Raw genomic sequence first — 20,883 nt, forward strand, 5'->3', positions numbered from 1 at the left:
TTTTTTTCGAATGGTTTAAATTTAAAATTCGGTGATCGCGTTGAATTTCCACGATGATACCATTCGTGGGTAACATATTGATTCGTGTTATTCGCCGTCGTAACCTTGAACTTGACTAGCGTATTAGCTAGTTCTGGGGAGTGTCTGGAGAAGGCCTGTCAAGTGACTGTTGATCGTACACTTTTCTATCGTTTTTATCAATAACAATTATGGATCCCGCGGTCTTCCCGGAGGAAATTTGGATTAAGATTTTATTATATTGCGACGTACCTGACATTATCGCGTTCGGCAGCACCTGCAAATATCTGAGGAAAACATCAGACACGGATTACCTTTGGTAAGTGCGTTAGGTTAGATTTATGTCAAACTGGTGTCAAATGTTGAGCCTGTCGCGAAGTGATGTACGTGTGAAATTTTATATACGAAGTTTTGCGTGCGCAAATTGATGGATAATGATCCTGCTCACTTTTCCGTGGAATTTGCTATTTGATTTTTTCGCGACTAGAGCGACCCAGCCTTCTCTTTCCTGTGAGGAAATTGAGTGGTAGACATGCAATAAGAACGTATAATCATTGCTTGCGAAACTTTGAACAGAAAGTTTCTCTCTAGTTCGAAGATAATGTGTTGTGTTATTTTAGGAAGATGAAATGGTTGCAGCTGATCTCAAAGGTGCACTTTAGATTCCCAGACATAAAATGTTTGCAATTGCTCAGCGTCAGCTTCAAAGCCATGTGCTACAGATTGCACATGGTGATAACGTTAGGGGAGAATGTACCTTTCCCAAAGTGTTATCACTGCAGTGGTTACACATGTCAGAGAAATTGCGTCGAGGGCTCCAGTGCCAAGGTGGTAATTGAGATCGGTAATAAGTACACCTGGGTCATCACCCCATACTTCGGGCTGAGAAGACACTTCTCCATGTTCGGTATTCCTAAGTACAACAATAAAACTCACGTGGAACAGATGCAGACTCAGAACGTTCCGAGCAGCAGTACCCGCTCCAAGTCTGACACAAAATCATTAGCGAAGAGATTGAAACTGTTGAAGCTGCCAGAATTGGCAACTACTAAGATACCACGGCCAAGTGGGCCGTTCTGCGTTTTCTGCAATCCCGTGAAATTGTACAGGGAGAAACGAAGATTAACCACACATCAGAATGATCCGATGTGTTATACCAGGCCAAATCCAATATATCAGAAGCTTATAAATGGTTATTGTACCGACACAGTGGAAGTGCTCGGTATTCCAAATGTGGATGTTGTGAGCCCGGCAGAGGCCTTGCTGTGTGAAGGCACGTTCCCAGTTCTCAAAACTTTTATTGATCACTTGTTCCACCAGATGAGCTTGACTGCGACACTTAGAAAGCCAAACACAGTACTCATGTTTTGCGAACCATTAGCAATGCATCCCACATTGAGAAAGCAGTTATTACATTATTTATTCCAGGAAGTTAAAGTCGCAAGGTATACAGTAATAATTTATAATATATACATGTACACACATATAGTATTTACATTAAACATATATTATATTATTTTAATAAATGTATTTTGTATATTACATTCATAATTATTATAAATTTTAATTAATTTAATTGTTATAATTTACCAACACTCTAGAATTACAGTAGAATGTCAATAGTTATAGAAATCTACAGTTGAAATTATTGCAGAGTATGTTTAGTACCGAAGCCTCTAGCAGCGTGTGCCATGTTGGATGTAGAAACCTGTGTAGTAGTCGATAGCGGTGCTTTGAGTACAACAGTGGCTGTTGTAATTGGAGGACGGGTTATGCCACAGCGATGGAGACTATTGCCTGTGGGTGGATGGCATGTTGCTTATCACTTGAAACAGGCTATGTATTGGCAACCGAAAGAATATCATCAAATTCCTATATCCTACCTAGACATTTTGGCTGTTAAAGAAAGATGTAGGCTGAGTTATAATATTAAGAACGAAGAGAAACGTCTGGGACAGAAGGCAAGGGAGCACATTAATCTTCGAGTTGATAGCTATGCGGACTATAAGCAATTTTGGGTATATATATATACTATATAGCTGGAAAAATAAATTTACGTACTTAGATTTATAGAGATATTGTACAAAAATATTATTGTTTTTTAGAGAGTCTCATTAGGGCCAGAATTATACATAGCCCCTGAAATGATGTATATCAGTCTACGTTTGCCCGAAGTTATAAAGGATGTAACATCAGGATTACCGGAAGATATAATGCATGATTGTCTTTCACATATTTTACTTACTGGTGGAAATACAGATCTTTCGGGTTTCGAACTGAGACTTACCAAAGATTTATGTGAGCTATTGCCGGAGTATAGCAAGATTTTAGAAGTGAAAAGTTGTCCTGGTACACACAGTTGGAATGTCGCAATGGGATCTACATATGTGCCTTTAGCTGTGCATCCTGGTAAGCATCGATAATTTTTGTATACACATATATTTATGTACTAATATATGATTAAATATGGAACAATGAATCATGCAATAAGTAAAACAGCATAACAATATGAAAATAAAAAATTTATAATTTAAATACATTAAAAGATGCGTAAGTATAATAAAATAGAAAATAACATTTGAAAATATTATAAATTATATAGTAAATTACAGTGTTAAGAAATCTTAAGATTTAAATTTGTTTTAGATAAAACTCCACCGGAATATATTGAAGGTAATCCATTTTGGCTGTCACGAGAAGAATACGTACTATTTGGATGTGAATCTTTGGAACACAGTAATGAAGATATAATAAGTGAGGCCTTATAATATGAATGCTTCACTTATTATATAACCAGTATGATGTACGGATGTAATGCATGATAACAGGAAAGTAAATGTTACCATCATTAAGTATATTTTCTCTTATATTGTCTATAAATTGGAAAAGTAATTTAGATAATTGAAGGGGCCTGAAATACATTCCAAAATATAATTATCATGTTCACGCTACACTTAAGGCACCTAAATGTTTTTCTCAAATTTTGCTATTTAAAATTTATTTATTAGTATAGTATGTTTAGATATATACCAGATGTTCTATTTTGACGTGCACAGTATAATACCCAAAATGAGAGAAGATGTGACAATTACTATTTTTTGTTAATTTTGTGTTTAATCTGAGTTCTCTTTTTAATGGTTTAAGAGTAAGTAGAGGCTTTATATTTATTAACTTAAAACAAAAATATATATACATATATATTCTCTCTCTCCTGATAGTACTATAAAACGCATAAAATAAATCGAATTCATAATAATGACTTTTTCGTTATGTCTTATATAAGGAATGTTTTATTTTATAAATTAAAAGGGACATCTTGTATATATGCTCTAAAACTGCCCCTATATTAACTTTAAAATTTATGGCATTTAAATTTCCATATACTAAAAAGGATTCATTATCTATTAGTATTTTAGAATATCATGGAGCTTTGTATAAAGCTAATTAATATGCCAGTTGCAATGTACTTTAGTACATTCGTTATTAATTCTATCAGGAGTATCATCCAGCACCTGATACCGTTCAGTGCAATGTTATATGTTGATGGCATAAATGTTTTAAAAGTTGCAATATAAGATTTTAGTGCCATCTGAGCATATTTAAATTATAAAGCTATTTACTTTTATGTACATAGCATATGCAATGAATTGTTTTGTAAATATATAGGATAAACGAAGCTGCTTAAATTGAAATTGTACAGATCATTATGTAAACGTCAAGCAAGTATTATAATGCTAGAAATAGTATTTCCAGAAATTGTTCACTATTTCGTACATTTATATCACAGAGAAATCTTGCCAAAAGAAATATGTGTATGTTAAAAAAGAGAAAATATAGCAACATTTCTAGTCACTTTAGATATTGATAGCTTTTAAATATAGGTTCAGTGAAGCGAGAGATTTCTCTTCCAAGATGAAGTAAATAATCGCACTAGCAACCTATAATAAATAATAAAAAGAACAATGAATCTTTAGATTATATGTTTATGAAATGTATGGATACTGTTATATTTTTTTGTTAATGATATAGAGTATAATTTTATGAATAAGTTAAGATATAATTATTGGTATGGTTACTCTAAGATATTTCATTAAGAGACTGTAATGAATTTGATAGCTGTAATTAGAGCACATATTGAGATGAGTTAAATTATTATTTAGATCAAAATATGTAATGTGTAGCTAGTATAAAGCAACTAATTAAAAAATAGTATTATAAATGTACTATGTTATAACTGATGTTTGTATTAAAAAAATATCTATCTAAATTATTATTGTGTTTAGCTATTAGAACTCTATCAGAGAAGACTTACTTATAGGTGTTCACATGGCTTCAATTCTGTAAAATGCTAAAATGTAAGTATAAAATATTAAATATGTTACACATAACAGAGGAGAGAGAGAGAGAGAGAGAGAGAGAGAGAAAGAGAGAGAGAGAAAGAGGGAGTAGTTTATAATATATAATATACATACACGCTGCAATATCCCGTTTTCACTTCACTCCAAACATGAGAAGTTTTGCATCTTTAATATATTTCGAATTCCTAATGATATATATATATGTATAATGCAATACAATCTTTAAAGTTCAATAAGAGAAAAAAATATATATTTACTTGACTCATGTAAAATATATTTCTTTGCATATAGTACCTTAATGTTGGTCATTTTGCTCTTAAAGATTTTTTTATAGTGTGATAGAGAGAGACAATGAGATCGTTTAAATATTAAGTCGCCCATGCATTCAATGATAACATGAGTCTAAAATATAAAAAGATACTGTCACTTACCATATGGCAATTCACCTTTGCAACGAACGGGCAATTTTAGCGTTTATCGTACTTGAAAAAAAAATGCAGCACTGCAAAAACTTTCCATTATGTTAAAATATAAAAATTGCGTACATATATATACATATATATATATATATATATATATATATATATATATATATATATATATATATAAAACTCACTGTTGCTTGTGGTTCTGTTATATTTATAAGAAATGTACAACATGTAAATAAATCTTTTTCAGATATTCTTGCGTTATATGTTTAATTACATAATAATTCAAGAAAAGTAAATTTAAAATATAAGTTTTTAGTAATAAAAAAAGTAATATATAAAGAAAGGAAAAAAATTTTAATTTTCGTTTTTTTAGAAAGTTTAGTAAATTTCTATTAATATTGTTATATATAAAATACAGACATGATTTTTCTTAAAAGAATTTACATAATTGTTATTCTCTTTATATTTAGAGAGATAATTGCTCTCTAGTATATAAAAAAGAAATAAATTTTAGTATTTTTATGCGATTATATTAACGATTTTATTAAAAATGTCGCAAGCTTTTTCGTCATTTTATTGTACTTATAAAACCATCTATAAATTTTTGTTCATTTACCACAGCTGATGAGTATAAAACGTAATAAAGAAAGATGTGTAATTTCATTTCTTACTACTTACAGATTATGAAAATTTACCTAAAATATTATACATTGTGTATATATTAACATTAAATCTAATGATATAATTTCTATGTATGTATAACATTTTTGAATTAAATATAAATTATACATTTACTGATTTTTGTACAGATTGTACTGTGAAAGTTTGAAAATTATTTCATATTTATGACCTTAGAGTATAAAATATTCCAGATAAAATAAAATATATTCAAAATAGCATATTATTTATAAAAAATCTCATCTCGCGCATGTGTTCTAAAAAATCTAAAATATATAATTTATATTATATACACATACACACATGTGTATATTGTATGTTCTATACTTTGGTTATATTTAAATTGTTTATACAATACATGAAGAGCAAGTGAAATTTTACAATACTATACTAACATTAACAAAGCAACATAAGTTATTACGTATATTACAAGTGTAATCAATATTTCCACAAGCCCTGATAATAATAGTTCATCAAACTGTGAAGAAGTGGTAGAAAATGTGTTTCTTATTATTTTGTACATGTTTTATCTTCTAATAGTTGTATCTTCTAACCAATTACATAACAAGTTGTAACCAATCACATAAAAGATAATGCTTTGTAGTATAAATAAATTTTATACTTGTCATGTAGAAATAAATTTTTATTATCTCACAGAAAAAATAAATTGAACAGAGCTGCACAGCCGTCATTTTTTATTGAACAATATTATTGAGATTAGTTGGACGAAATAAATCGTGATTGTGAATGTGTCTTATGGATTTAAAATGTTTCATATAGTGTTGCATATATCTTGGTTTTGGATATTCAAACAATCCTAATTTTTTTTAATGCTTATATATATATATATGTTGCGATATTATATTATTAATATATCAGATGACTAACAAAGTTCATAGTATTTACAGAGTAGGCATAGTTGACGAAAATTCTATAAATGTTGAAATTCAATGTGCCCATAAAGTAATATTAGATAATAATTGTTTTGGCAAATTGGAAATTGTGATGTTTATAATTCACGAATGCTTCTGTGTATGTCACTAACAAAACATAGATTTGCTTATATAGGTATAATTTATTAGTTCATTACTTTAGACTTTGCTAAAATTTATTATGCAATATGCATGATCTTAAATTTGACGATGTTTCATATTCTTGCAGTAACGTATATTTTTTTAGACCAAGTACTTTCAAATTAGAGGAGAAAAAAAAACTACTCCAATTATTATTACTTTAAAATACTTAACTAGGATATAAACTTGGCACAATATTTGCAAACAAGGGGCAAGATACATGCATATTCAGAGATGAAATGCAACTTTTTTTCTCAATTCATAGTCTGTAGAGAATCAATGTTTTTTTTAAGATAGTTATATTTTAAGAAAATAAATCTGTTAATTCTCTCTCTATAAACATATAATTACCACTCTACGAAATTATATGAATTTTATTAGTCTTCTGACAAGCTATATACAAAAATCTAGTCCAGATGCAATCATAATTTTCAATAAATTGTTAGTCTTTTCCATAAAAGAATGCAGTAGGAAGTTATTTGTCATACAAATAAAAAAAGATTGCGTATACAATGTACAACAATCTATATTAAAGTAATAAATAACTTTATAGCCCAAATAACATGTAATACATAAGCGAGTACAATTATATATTACAATATGCGCATTAATTATATATTAATAATATATTCTACCGAAATAACTATTCCATCTGCATTCTTAAATTTTTTTGACAATCTAAAACTAAATCAAAATAGTGACCTAACAACACGAGCTCTTCGCGGGCTCCGCCTCGACTAGATTAAAATCTAACCCACCAGGCCTAGCAAATCCAGTTTTAATGCCATCCCAACCATCCTCTACCTTGTATTCGCCGGTTTGTATCCTATTGTAAACTTCTTGCGTAACCGTTCGAAAAGCTTCTTCAACATTTACACCAGTTTTAGCACTGGTCTCAATATGATGCACACCGTGTTCGTCGGCAAACGCTCTGGCTTCTTCCTTGGATACTTCTCGTCTACCACCATTAGTTACTAAATCCAATTTACAGCCTACTAGAGCAAAAACTGGACGATGAGGCTCAATATGTCTGCGAGCCTCCATCATCCATTGGGGAATATGTTCAAAACTTGCTCTATTACAAACGTCATACACAAGGAGCGCTCCTACAGAGTTTCTGTAGTAAGATTTTGTAATTGACCTATAAATAAAAAAGAAAAAACTATAATAGAGCTTATCTCTTAAGAATCAGCAAAGGAAAAATTAATAATACAAGAGCACTCAGCAAATAATTAAAAATTTTTGTAAAAAATACATTTTTAAATATGTGTGCCGATATAGATACCTAAATCTCTCTTGGCCAGCTGTATCCCATAATTGTAACTTTATCCTTGTACCATCTTTGACTTCTATTAAGCGTGCAAAAAAATCCACACCGACGGTTGGATCCGAAAGCTGAAATAGTATAAATTGTATTAAAAACAAGGATATCTTTTTTTTTATGGTTTTTTTTAATACCTTTTTAATTGAAAGGACTAAGATCAAAGCGTACATAAATAATAATTATTCTGTTTTTAATCTACTTTTAATCTACTTTTTCTATACAGATAAAACTTTTTAATCTCATTTCAATCTTAAGACATTGATTTTTATATTTTATTATATCAATTTTATATTAATTATATATATTTTATATATTTTATTGTAATGTATTTGTTCTTCACAGCTGACTTTTTTTGTGCTTTTCATCTTTCTTTTTCTCTAACATTTAATGATGTACTTATTTTAATTATAATATAGTGCAGGTACAAAAAACAAATCTATTGTCGTCGCAAAGCTGACTCGTTCAAGTTAAGCAAATTATTTTAATGTAGCAGAACACAATAACTACTTAAATAATATACACAAAAAATAATAGTGGTTTAGAGCGATTTCGATCAAATCTCAATTACTTAATAAATAACTAATTTAACTAACAGAAGATTTCTCACAAGATTTCTAATATATACATATTATTTGTTGTCCTTGATCTCACATTCTTCTCATGTATCAAGTGACAAAAAGTTAATATCTATTCACATTAATAAAAATAATATAAGTATTATCCAATAAGTTAATTAATAAGAGTCACTCTTATCTATCCAATTCTAGAAATTAGAAGACAAAAAGAGTTACGTAGGTCGCTAAATATATATGCTGATGTGTCGGAATTACGCGACGTGCGAAACTCGCCTAACCTAATTAAATCGTCAAACGTTTCTCGAGGTGAGAAACGTTTGATATTCTGACCGTTCAGAAGAATGGCCCAGCGAGATCGCTCAAGGAGAAATCTAAATAAACTTTGAAATCGGACATTCACTCGCTCGTGCGTCGCGTTAAATTGCGATGTTCGTGCGTAATGACGTTCGTGGTACAAAGTGTAAATAGAGGGATATTGCGCAGGCAAACAATTGTCAGCGCGTTATCCGCGCAAGGCACCGTTCCCGAGGATGGTGTGGTGCGTATGTACCTCCGCGAACTTGCCATCGGTGAAATATTTGAGAAGAGAGCTTTTCCCAACCGTGCTATCGCCGATCAGTATCAGCCGAAACTGGTAATCGAAAATAGGCTCTACCATCTTGGCGGTGCTGGTACCAAATAAATAAACGTCTCCTTCACGCACGTCGATAATCCGCCGCGCGCGCGGAATCAGCAGCGAATCGCGTCGTCCCTCAGCAAACCTCGCACATCCCTCGCCACGGTGTGCCTTGTCGTGAGCGCGCACAGAGTAGCATGGAGTAGCACACAGCTGATCGTGATATCAATCATCGGAACTCGTAGCATCCGACGTGAGCGACTAGGCGACCACCGTGCGCGCTGCTGATATCCGAGTAATCCGAGCCGGAGCCACCTCAACTTCGTCTCTGTTCGTCTCGCAAGACTAGCTACTTTATTACTCACTCTACTCGACCGCGCGCGTGCTTTGCTACTGCGCACAAATCTCCGTCGGTGCGGCGCCGCGGCGCCGAGACGGCGAACACGCGTGACACGATTGCGACGATACATTCGTTCAAAAGTCCATTCGCGCCTGTTTACACTTTGTTGACTCTCCTCCCGCTGCCCCTCTTTATTCTATTGAAGTCTGTATATGCGAGTATCGCGAGTTCCAAGGGAAAGTGCAGGAAAGTGTAGTTGATTCCTGTTATCGCGTGTACGGCGCGTTTGAAAAAAAGGTTGTTCTCGCATTATTCATCTCTTTTCTCTTTTTTTCTTCACGTTGAAAAGAAAGCCAAACTATTTTTTATTTTTTCCACTTCTTTCATCGAATTTTTAATTATTATTGAGGTCATAACGTTACGATTTAAAAAATCTATAAGAAGTATTTTATTACTTAGTAAATGAAGGTAAAAGAAGAAGAAAAAGATTAAAAAGATAGGAAATAAAAAAAAATTAAAAAATATAAAAAAATAATAAAAATAACAAAGATAAAGAAAGAGAGAATGAAAATAAAAAGATTAAGAAAAGAAGAATACAAACACTGTATTAAAGAATACGTTATCCATATTCTTCTTTTCTTCATTTTCGTTATCATTATTTTCTTCTTCAGCCTTTTCTTTATCTTCTATTTTTATTTTTTCTTTTTTCCCATCTTTCTTAAATTTTTCCGTTTTCTTCATCTATTTATTTCTCTTCTTCTTCAAAAACTTGTTAAATATAATATTCTTTAGCAACCCGGTAAAACATTTAAGATTATCCAAAATTCAAGATTTAAAATGCAACGGAATTAAAACAAAAATTGTTCTTAGCAATAATTTAATCATTCGAAGAAAACTTTTTCTTTGTTAAATTTCTCATAAGTCCGAAATTAAATGGCTGATGTTTTGAATTTCACAAATAGGTTTGATTTTGAGCTTTCATTTAATAATGTAAATCTAATTTTAGTTTTTGTTTTCTATTTGATTTACGTCATCGTTTGTGATGACTCAAGTCGACCCTGACTAATTTTACTGCGGAGTGTGGCAGTGGATTGAAAGATAAATGGGAGGGGAGATATAAATCTAAGAGAAAACTAAATCTGAGTATTGTGTTATGTCACTATTGCCATCATTATTGGCCTCTGCTTTTATTAATTGCCGATAAATTAATAAACGATCTTCTATTTGTTACAGAAAATTTTATTTATTAAATTATATGTATACGAATATGATTTAATTCAATGAAAACAAATATTATCTCTGTTTCGAGATTTATAGAATATATATTATATTTAGAGAATACAATGAAAATAAGTTGATTTCCCTTTATTTATATTTTATTTACTTTATTTATATTTTACTTTATTATTTACATGATCAAATTATACTTTAACACAAATAATTTATGCAAATATAAATTAATTTTAAGTTACTTAGGATATATCGTGTGCCTCAATTTCTATGTATGGTAAACGCTTTCTGTTTATTGCATTGGAGTTATCGACTTGAGCTAACTCGAACGAGTCTCGCTAAAATGGAAAGCATCCATCAACATGTTGCACACTACGTATTTATCTTTAGCGTTAGAATATGAGTGATGTTTTTCTACTTTTACATTACTAAACAACTGTAAAATTATAAACAAACGGCGATACTATTGAAAAAATGATTAAAACGTCGAATAAAAAGATTTTAATGAGAGAATTCGTAACGAGAAGATTTTTAGAGCGTTAATTTTCTTTTTTCTCTCAAAGTTCGAACGTTTCATTTAAAATGCAGGAAAGTGTAAGAAAGCGTAGCTAAAACAGATTTACTTTATCTCTCGAACTTTCCCTGCTCGCTTTCCCTCTTCTTTTTGCTTGCGTCCACGCGATTTATGTATATATTAAGCGTGTTTTTCAGCTGCGCTTTTTGCATTCCTTTGTGATTTTTCTTTTTTTTTCTTTTACGTCATTCCAGTTTATGCAGCACATCGATTTTATTTCGAACGCAGAAGGTATAACACTGCATAGCTAAAAACGTATTGTTGTTGGTTTATTGACAATCTAGGATGCATTCCGACATGTATAACTGATAAGTGCGTAACGTGAAGTGAAGACTTTCATTGTTGTTAATATTCTCTATTTCAAAATGCATTCCTAAATTATTAGTAAGATGAACCGACATATCATTCAATAAAGATGTAAAAATTAAAATTTTGATATTGTTTATAGAAAAAGAAAATAAAAAAGAAATATGAAAAAAAATATATGAAAACATAAAGAAAAGACATAAAGAAAAAAGAAAAATATACTTTAAAACAACATATTTTCATTCCAATTATTAGGTGTTGGAATTAATTCGTAGTGTTTTACAAGTGATGGGAAGTACTTTCATTAATGTATTTTTTAATGCTCATGTGAAATAAATAACATTCTTTCATTAAAAACGCTACGAATTAATTCCAACACCTAATAATTATTATAATAAATTACATTTTTTGAAGTTAATATTACAAATTTTTCAAAACACTCAAACTCATTTTTTAGAAAACTTTATATTTTATAACAAATGAGCGATGGAAGGAAGAGCAAATAAATATCTCAATATAATATATTATAGGACCTAATAACACAAATTATAGAAATCAAAGCCTTAAACGGTCTAGCTGAATCTTAAATGCTTATATGATTCTTGTGTGAATTTATATACTACGTATGTAGTCTCCAGAAACGCCGAAGTAATTTTTCTTGAAAACTGATAAATATCTCAGTTTGAATTTAAATATATATAAAATTAGTAAGATATAAATTACTTATGCGGATGTAAAATATTTCAGTCCAGAATATGTTATCTAATTTTTGATTCAAAGAAGTGTTTTCAGGTATCTAATTTTTATGATAATATTTAAATGATAATGTTATAAATAATTGCAACATAGAAGAATAAGATTTTATTTTATTTAATCAAGATTTTGTCAAGAGTTATTGGGGTGCATGTTTATATGTAATCGTGCTATGAATGTCATTCCGTATTTATATGCAATCGTGCTATGAATGTCATGTTCTACTTGACGCACCAGACGCTTTATATACAAGTTGGCTCGGTGCGACGTCTGTTAAACGCCTTGTAACGCAGTATTAATTTTTTAACGCGTCACACCATCAGAGGTGAGCTTTTATGAAGACAACTTATAACACGTCGTCGCCAGTGACACGAGGAAAAAACTTACGCCGTCAGTGACGCTGACCTCTGTCAGACTAGGTTTCTTCATAAGAATTTATTTTATAGATAAAAGAGAGACAAAATGCTATATCATAAACTAGTGTAAAACTTTGTACTTCTTTTTTTTTAAATTATTTTATTAAAGAAAACGTATATATAAAATTGTTTTACTTGATTTATAATATTTTTTTATTATAATTTAAATACAATAATATTTTGTAAAATCCTAATTTGACAAAGTTTATTGTAAACAAATAGTAGAAATACTTTTGATGAGACATTAGTATTGCTAATAAAAATTTAGACAGTCATTTGAGTAAAATATTTGTTAATTTCTATAAAACACAGTAGATCAGCTTGTTTTATATGCTGCGTTATTTTTATTTCACAATTGCAATTTCAAATTAATTTTTGTTTTATTATCGTTTTATTGTCGTCGCGTTATTATGCATATAATATTATAATTTTCTCATTATGATTCATCATATTTATATGTCCACTCAATTCAAAAATATCTATCGAATATCCAAATTTATTTTTACTTTTTAATTCTTTTACATTTTGTATAGATCCTTTTCTCGATAGTGATAGCGTCATTTAACATTTGACGGAGCTATTACTATCGGAGCATTTCAGTAATATTTTAAAGAAACGTTACAAATTTGATATTATTATATTATGATATTACGTAAATTACATCAATCGTATTTCATCATTAGCCAGCAAACCTTTTAGTATATACGATTATCATTTGTGTTCTGCATATACATATATATATATTTTTTTCAAAAACCTAGATGGATTAAGTAATTAGTAACATTTATAAACAATTTTTTAAAATATACAATACCTTATAAATACTTTCTAAAAAATGATATTAAAGTATATGTAAGAATCATTGATAATTTTTGTACATTTACAATTAAAGTGATGAAAATTAATCCAGAATACGAATGACCCATCATATATGTATAGCAAAGAACCGAAAAAATCATCGTGTACATTAAGTATTAAAAACTGCCAAAGAGAGAACGAATATGCGTGAAGTCTCAGGATTCTCTATAAAGATTGTGTTCCAAAATTTACTGCCAGTATACTGAAAATCTATAGAACACAAGACATAAACTATAGATTTTCAGTATTGGCAGTAAATTTTGAAGCACAGCCAAAGTCTCTGTCGACAGTATATCGACGTCATCGGCCGCGATACGACGAAAACTTCGTTTACGCGCCGTTGCCGGGTGAATTACGACGGCGCGGGAACGGTGAGACCGCGATTGGTCGGTCAGTGCGTAGGTCGGCGCGTCGGATTGGTTGCCGCGGCCATGTGTACATGATGACCGCGCGGTGTCCGGGGTGAAGTGAGCCGCGATGTGGCTGTGCCTGGCCGCGCCGAGCGCCGAGCCGAAGTGAGCGGCGCGACCATTCGTACGCAACACGCGACTGATGCGACGTCGGTTGCGCGGGCGGTACGCGTTGGTTTCTTCTCACGCGAGTGCAAAACGCTTGCCGCTCAAGAAACGATCGTTGCTCGCGATCAAACGCGCTTGCATTTTGTCAAAATGTGATCGGATGATTTTAACGCTTTTTTTCTTCTCAAAACACTTGCTCTCTCTTGGCCGGAGGTGAAGGGAAGGAGCACCGGCGAGTTTTGTACTTCACGAGGATTCATGCCGACGTTGAACATGACACTTCCGTAAGGAAATCTAAAGGTAATTCACAGTGTATTTTAAAAATATATGTTTGCGAAAGAATCATATCCTGGCAAGAAGGATAAAAAGAATTAATTATTATTTGATAGCTCACTTAATTCGCGGTATCGCCATTTTCTTTGATTCAAATCTATTTTCTCTCTTGATTTCAATTTTTTTACTTTTCTTAATTCTTGTGATCAAGGCTGTCAACTAGTCACCTATGTTTCATTTCACAATCATGCGTGGCATTTAGAATTTTTTATCGGCATCGTTAAACGGCGTTTGTACATTTTAGAAAGTCACGTTCGAAGGAGACGTTTGAAACTGTTCTCGATCGATTATTGATTTTAAATACAAGATAATTTAATTGTAGAAATAAATTCCTTCGGGGAAAGATTGAGAAGATCGCGATTGATTGAATGATTTTGTTGTATTACGGGACAACATCAACCTATAGAGGCTATATGGGAAATGTATTATTTAAAATAAAGAAACTATGGCTGTAGTCAAAGTGTCGCTACAAATGCTTTGAAGCATTTGATGGACCAATTAAAAGAAAGAATTTTACAAACTGACCAGTTAAAAAACGCTTCAAAGCGTTTGCAGCATCGCGTTGACCGTACCCTATATGTTGTACATATATGAGTATTTTCCATGTGGTGACACTATGAAATAAGTATTGTTTTGTCTTTGTTACTTTTGAAATGCCAAAAAAGCTAGAACTATGTTTGTGCTGATTTGTGTCACTAATGTCCATTATTCTACTAATTCCCGTTTCTATCAATGTAGATTAATTTTAATCTTGGTTCAACTTATTTTTCATCTTTTTCTAATTTTTAGAATTAAGAAAAAATGAAGAATTAGTTGAAATTAAAATTAAATTACATTGATAGAAATGAGCTTAATGTAGATTAATTTTAATCTTAGTTTAATTCATTTTTTATCCCTTTTTTTATTCTTATATCCTTTTTTTTACTATAGTTTATTTTTCGTTTTTTTATCTCGGTTTAATGACTCTTAGTCCTTTTTTAGTTCTAAAAATTAAAAACAGATGAAGAGTAAGTTAAGTCAAGATTGTATTAGAAAAAAATGAAGAGTATGTTAATCTACATTGGTAGAAACGGGCATGAACAAGTCAAAGCGTGAGTTTAAATCGTCGCGCGCGACGAAGCGCGCTGTTTCGAAATTTTTGCCGCGATAAATCCGTTACATTCTCTACATTTATAACAAAGTCGATTGCTTACACTATTCTACGGGCTAAGGCTATATATTAAAAGCAATTACATGCATGAATGAAGAGAGAGTCATTTAATAATATAATGCGTACAGTTTGATTATTAACATATTAAAACGTTATTAGTGGATTGTATGATTGGATATTTTATCAGTTAAAGTGTTCATATTGCGTTTTTCCATAATCTTTATAAACATTTTTATATGTTTTTAACAGTTTTTATAGTACTTTTTGTAATAATATTTATAATATTCTACTTTCTATATTTATTATTGAAAAAACAGTAATTATTTTTGTTTAGAGTATTAAAATTACTGAATAACAGTGCTTTTAATATTTAAAATAATTAATTAATAATTATTATCTTTCAGTATTAAATTGGTCAATAAATCTCACTCGACTTTGTTTTGAGCGCGTGAAGTTCAAAAAGTGCCTATATATGTAGTGAAAATATAGAACCGGACTCATTTTAACTTTGAATAACTTTGAAGTCGATATTAGCAATATGATTAAAGTGCCTTTCAGTATGCATAATCCAATGAATCGGTTTTTTAAAGTAGGTGTATAATATTATGCCATATCAGTTATCTATCCATCTATCAGTTAATTATTTTACTAAGAACTTGAGCAGGGGTAGATCTTGAGACGAGAGAGAAATTATAATTTTATACTTGTATATAAAGCCTATTACAAATGATCTAGAATTTTATCTACAATTTCACATGCGTCTGTAATACTTTTGAAAATTTCAAAAAATATTAGAAAATTTTTAAAGAATCAAAAGCAGCTTATGTAATAAAATGCATATAATATAATATAATTATATCGTTTATTTTTTTATGTGCAGATTAATTAAGATTATAGTATACATATGTATAATATATAAATTATAATTATATATGACATAATATTAATACAATATTAGATATAAAATATAACTTGTATTTAAAAAGGTAAAATTCCATTGTTATCAATTCTGGCGATTTAAGTTTTGTACTCTAACTAATATACTATTCATTAAGCAATTCTTCGCGATTGATTTTGTCTAGACTGTATCATTATTGCTTAATTTGTGGATTGATCTATAGTCTTAATTAACACTTCTATTGCGTCAAGTTTAACTTTTTTGATGTTGCTATAAAAGAAATAATAATTTTTAAGTATCGTATTTTTAATAATATATTTGCGAATTTAAAAAAAAAAAATATATTTTAGATTTCTCTGTGCGCTGTTTATATTGGAATAATTGGGGAAGTAATTATAATATTTATAAAAAAAAATATTACGGCATTTTTCAATAAACACAGAAACGAGGATCAAATTCCTGCAGCATAAACAATTTTAGATTTGCATGGTCGATTCGAGTGAATGGAACACAAAGAACAAACAACAAAACCAAAGCCAAAGAGAGTCAGTCAATATCTATGTGTGTATTCGGAACAATTTTTTCATTCACACGATATTCCCATAGGTTAGTTAACTGCGTATATTTCTCAAAGAAAAAATTGCTTAAAACTAGGTCGACTCTTTTTTAACGAAACTGAATAAATATGATATTTCTACAGGTCAATTGTTTTTGAGAAAAAAAAAATGCTGAAAACAATACTGTGAATTAAAAGAAAATATATACAGATAAATTTTCCCCCGGTAAACTGAATTATTATTGTTCTGTGCTATTCATTAACATCTCAGATTCATTTAAGATATCTTATATATGTGTTTCAATATGTGTGTTCTCTGGGGTACTTGAAGTATATGACTTGCAAATTAATCTATTCTTTTAATTTTATCTTACTTAATCGCACGAATCCGTCTTGCTTCTTTATTCATTAAGAAATGATAATTTTTTTACATGTAAAAAGCGTTAAATTACCACCGCTTCCTGGCGAAGCTTTTTGGCGAAGCCGTGTGCTCTGGGGAATTGTAACCACGGTCTCCACGGCCCATTGCATTGTCGCAATTCGAGAAGCGGCGCGTTTTTCTCGTTATAACATTAATCTCACCGTGCTTCCGGGAGATAGCCTGGATCGTGGCCGCGTCGCGAGTACGTTGCTCTACCGTGCTTAGAACCGCGTGAGCTTTTTACCCATCGACAGGGCCCGGTTTGACCCTTTCAATGCAACGGCTCTCTAATCGTTGAGAGGAAAACATGGATTTCTCGCGAGAGATTCCATTCCATACATCGTCGATTGTTAATACATCGCGTTACCGGTGTCGGATTATCCATTAGGCGCATTAGATATGCATTTTGCGTACAAACGGATTTTGTGTTGACTCGCATGACGTGAAAACTGATATAGGAGAGTGAAATTTGTGAGATAAAACTGTAACTAGTGAGCAAATTTACTGCTGCAGCTTATATTACTTTTTTCTCTGCGAACAGATTTTTAATACCTAAATAACATAATATATTTATGGATATATAAATCTGTTTTCTGTAATTTATAGCAATTAAACTTCTGCTTCCTTAAACTTTAAACTAACTCTGAAACTTTTAGAGTGAATCTCACTCCGAAGAGTGAAATCTCAAAGATTGAAAATTGAGCTACTCTTTTTCAAGACTGGCTCAATTTTCACTTCTTAGAGTGAGATTCTACTTCAAAGAATTTAGAATAGGTATCAAATTATTTAGATGTTATTTCTCTACAGATCAGCCAGGTATTACTATAAAGATATTTTTGCTTTAATAACCGATTATACTGGGATGTCTGATGCGATACGCATTGAATATCGCGTATCAAGCCATTGACCCTATAGTACAAAACCTACTTTATATGACGCATATATACCACGCGTTTGTTCAATGTATTACTTCTTTTTCAAGAGTATATAGTCCAGTATTAGGAATTTATAGTTACAGCTATTGTGCATCAGAAAAACTTTTACAAAGCAGCATTTTTTAAATCAAACTTAGTCTTTTATCATACGAGTAATCATCCGGATATAACTTTCAGTATTCGGTTATATTGAGACGAAAGTCTATCAGATCTTGTCTTGTTCCGCCAAGTGTTGAACTCTCTTCGTCGTTGTGATGAAATTACTGATTGCAAAGTGCAAGAAAACTGAGAACTCAAGGGGCTTAACAACGTTGCACTGTGTTTGTGAGATGATCTCGAGTTGATCGTTACACACATGATGACAGATTATAAGAGACTTTTGTGCGCTTGAATGTGAACGATATTATAGTCAATTTAGTCCTTTTAAGCACATAAAATCTTTCTAGATAATCGTTCAAATCTTTTCGATAAATTTCGACCGATCGATAAAGATTTGAAGTGTTTTATGAAACATTAGAAAAGCATATTATTAGAAATACTTGAAAGCGTTGATAAATTTTAAGAATTTTGTATGCCTTTTTGTGAATGTCTCAAAATTCTTCTTTCAGAAGTCATAGCTTAAATATCTAATGTTGTAAAATAAAATAAAATTGTTTGTTATAGAATAGAAAATAAATTAATATTTAAAATAAATTACAAATTATTATTTAAAGTTGTAAAAAATAGATTTCTAAAACACATTTTTTTTTTAAACAAAAAAGTTTAAATAATATTCCATATAGCTGACCGTATATTATATTTGAATAATTCGATTTTGCTAAAATTTTAATGTAAAACGTTAATGTTCAATAAGCTGGAAAATAATCGTTGCTATATTAATTTTTATTATTATACGTAAATAATGAAGATCTGTAAGAATTGCAACATAATTCTTATATATTTTTTTATTTTATATATTGTTTTAGTTATATTTATAAATTAAACAATGTGATTACATATAAATATCTCATTTTATTGTTATACATATGTTCGCGCTAATGTTGACATATAATGGAATGCTCTACACAGGGCATCTGGTTAACACACTTAACTAAAGCTTTGTAATCTTACCATAAACATTATTAACTGCTTGCGTTGATCGCAGAATTGCAGCTATAGACATTGTTTCCGTGAAGTATGATGAAGTAGCGTTGTAAGTTCCTGTTGCGTATGTATTAAGTTAGCACTACACTTCTATTAGCACTAGATTCTTCATGTTGATTGCAGATAATTTTCTTTTGCATATCCTGATCCGGGGCCTCTATTCTTAAAAAGAAATGTATATGAAATTCTAGGAAAATACTATAATATACGTAACATATACTATAAGTATATCCCTAGTTTTTCGTACGTTTCTTTTCAAGAATAGGGATCCTGGTATTTCTGATTATAAAAGAGATACATACTACGTACGACACTATTGCGTATTAGGTATCAAATAAACTTGTATATCGAGCAATTGTCCCATTTTATGATTATATGTCGTCAAGGCTGAAACTTCGTTCGATGGTTTCTAAAGAGAATCTAGAACGAGAGATGTCAATTAGTTATACAATACGAAAACCTCAGTAACTTTGTTTTTCATAATTCTATCATTATATTTTTATAGGAATATGTATGTATCAAGGATCGAAGTTATAAGCATGGCTAAGAAAGTTGATTCGTCGATTTGAAAGTTATCAAGGAAATGACGTTACGAGTAATAGCATTTGTGTATTTAGAAAATATATCGGAAATAAAAAATAAATATTTACTATGAAAAATATAATATTTAATATTTTTTATTTACAGTTATTAATTAATAAGAAATGCAGTTATTAATTAATAAAAAATTTGAGACGATTGTAATATTTTGTACATATTAATATCAACAATACGCTCATTTACAATGATAACATATTAGCTTCAACGCTAAATTCGCAATTGTTAATGTCTATAAGTACAGTATTAAATATTTAAGAAGAGATTTAATGGAACCATTTTATAGAGTTGCATACATGCAATTATTTGTAATTCTACAGAATGCTTTAGTAACTGCTTGTGGCCTTTTATCTCACAAAAGTGCTGTGTATAGTCTTTTAATACAATGAAAGTTTTAACTTTAAGGTAACCAGTATAAAGTCTTGAGTAGCATAATCAATAACTCGATTGATGCGTATCATCTCTTATGTTATGTCCTCTGCTCATAGGAAAACTTGTCTATAGAATGTAGTTACGATAGTTTACGTTCTACTTTGCCACGTCATTCGCAATGTAAATTATGACCAGATAATCATTGCTGTAATACTACATTGCTGCTCTACATAATTATATGTGTCCGATACGGATTCCTTGGAAAATATAGGCTTTCCTCTTAAGAGACACAAATCGACACTCTTATACTTTGTTATAGTTAAATAGAACGCAATGTGTATAGTGTGTACGAATTTTTAATACTTCACCTTACGAAATTTACAATTAGCTTAAAACTTCTCAAATTTCCA

General features: G+C 30.6%; 3 protein-coding genes across 5 annotated transcripts in view; 2 read left to right on the forward strand and 1 right to left on the reverse strand.

The window, feature by feature from the left end:
* The first annotated feature begins 102 nt into the window (after positions 1 to 102).
* Positions 103 to 4,460, forward strand: Arp6 (Actin-related protein 6). The gene is made up of 5 exons (XM_011065563.2): positions 103 to 337; positions 639 to 1,463; positions 1,673 to 2,036; positions 2,124 to 2,427; positions 2,665 to 4,460. Exons 1-5 carry the CDS (start codon positions 210 to 212, stop codon positions 2,784 to 2,786), a joined length of 1,743 nt encoding a protein of 580 aa, XP_011063865.1. The 5' UTR covers positions 103 to 209; the 3' UTR covers positions 2,787 to 4,460.
* Positions 4,461 to 5,159: 699 nt separating this feature from the next.
* On the reverse strand, positions 5,160 to 9,493 carry LOC105151709 (RAS oncogene family member Rab39). The gene is made up of 3 exons (XM_011065562.2): positions 9,008 to 9,493; positions 7,844 to 7,953; positions 5,160 to 7,699 (listed from the first exon to the last, which is right to left on the reverse strand). Exons 1-3 carry the CDS (start codon positions 9,113 to 9,115, stop codon positions 7,261 to 7,263), a joined length of 657 nt encoding a protein of 218 aa, XP_011063864.1. The 5' UTR covers positions 9,116 to 9,493; the 3' UTR covers positions 5,160 to 7,260.
* Positions 9,494 to 14,038: 4,545 nt separating this feature from the next.
* Positions 14,039 to 20,883, forward strand: part of LOC105151708 (uncharacterized) — a 37,772-nt gene continuing 30,927 nt past the window's right edge. For 2 of the 3 annotated variants that reach the window (XR_015544232.1, XM_011065559.2), the window contains exon 1: positions 14,041 to 14,368. The gene's annotated coding sequence lies outside the window, so the exon portion shown is untranslated. Of the gene's footprint in view, positions 14,369 to 20,883 lie in introns of all 3 variants that reach the window. The other variant, XM_011065560.2, reaches the window with a different exon arrangement.

Source organism: Acromyrmex echinatior, chromosome 2 (genome assembly GCF_024713525.1).
Source record: "Acromyrmex echinatior isolate Ae372 chromosome 2, ASM2471352v2, whole genome shotgun sequence".
Classification (NCBI taxonomy): domain Eukaryota; kingdom Metazoa; phylum Arthropoda; class Insecta; order Hymenoptera; family Formicidae; genus Acromyrmex; species Acromyrmex echinatior.

Bases quoted from the DNA above. Each gene is read 5' to 3' on its own strand.
- Arp6 (XM_011065563.2), top strand. From the start codon at position 210: ATGGATCCCGCGGTCTTCCCGGAGGAAATTTGGATTAAGATTTTATTA. The intron at 1,464-1,672 runs GTATACAGTAAT...AAATTATTGCAG, and splicing joins CAGGAAGTTAAAGTCGCAAG to AGTATGTTTAGTACCGAAGC. The intron at 2,428-2,664 runs GTAAGCATCGAT...AATTTGTTTTAG, and splicing joins GCCTTTAGCTGTGCATCCTG to ATAAAACTCCACCGGAATAT.
- LOC105151709 (XM_011065562.2), bottom strand. From the start codon at position 9,115: ATGGTAGAGCCTATTTTCGATTACCAGTTTCGGCTGATACTGATCGGC. The intron at 7,954-9,007 runs GTACATACGCAC...ATACTATTTCAG, and splicing joins CCGATGGCAAGTTCGCGGAG to CTTTCGGATCCAACCGTCGG. The intron at 7,700-7,843 runs GTATCTATATCG...TTTTATTTATAG, and splicing joins GCTGGCCAAGAGAGATTTAG to GTCAATTACAAAATCTTACT.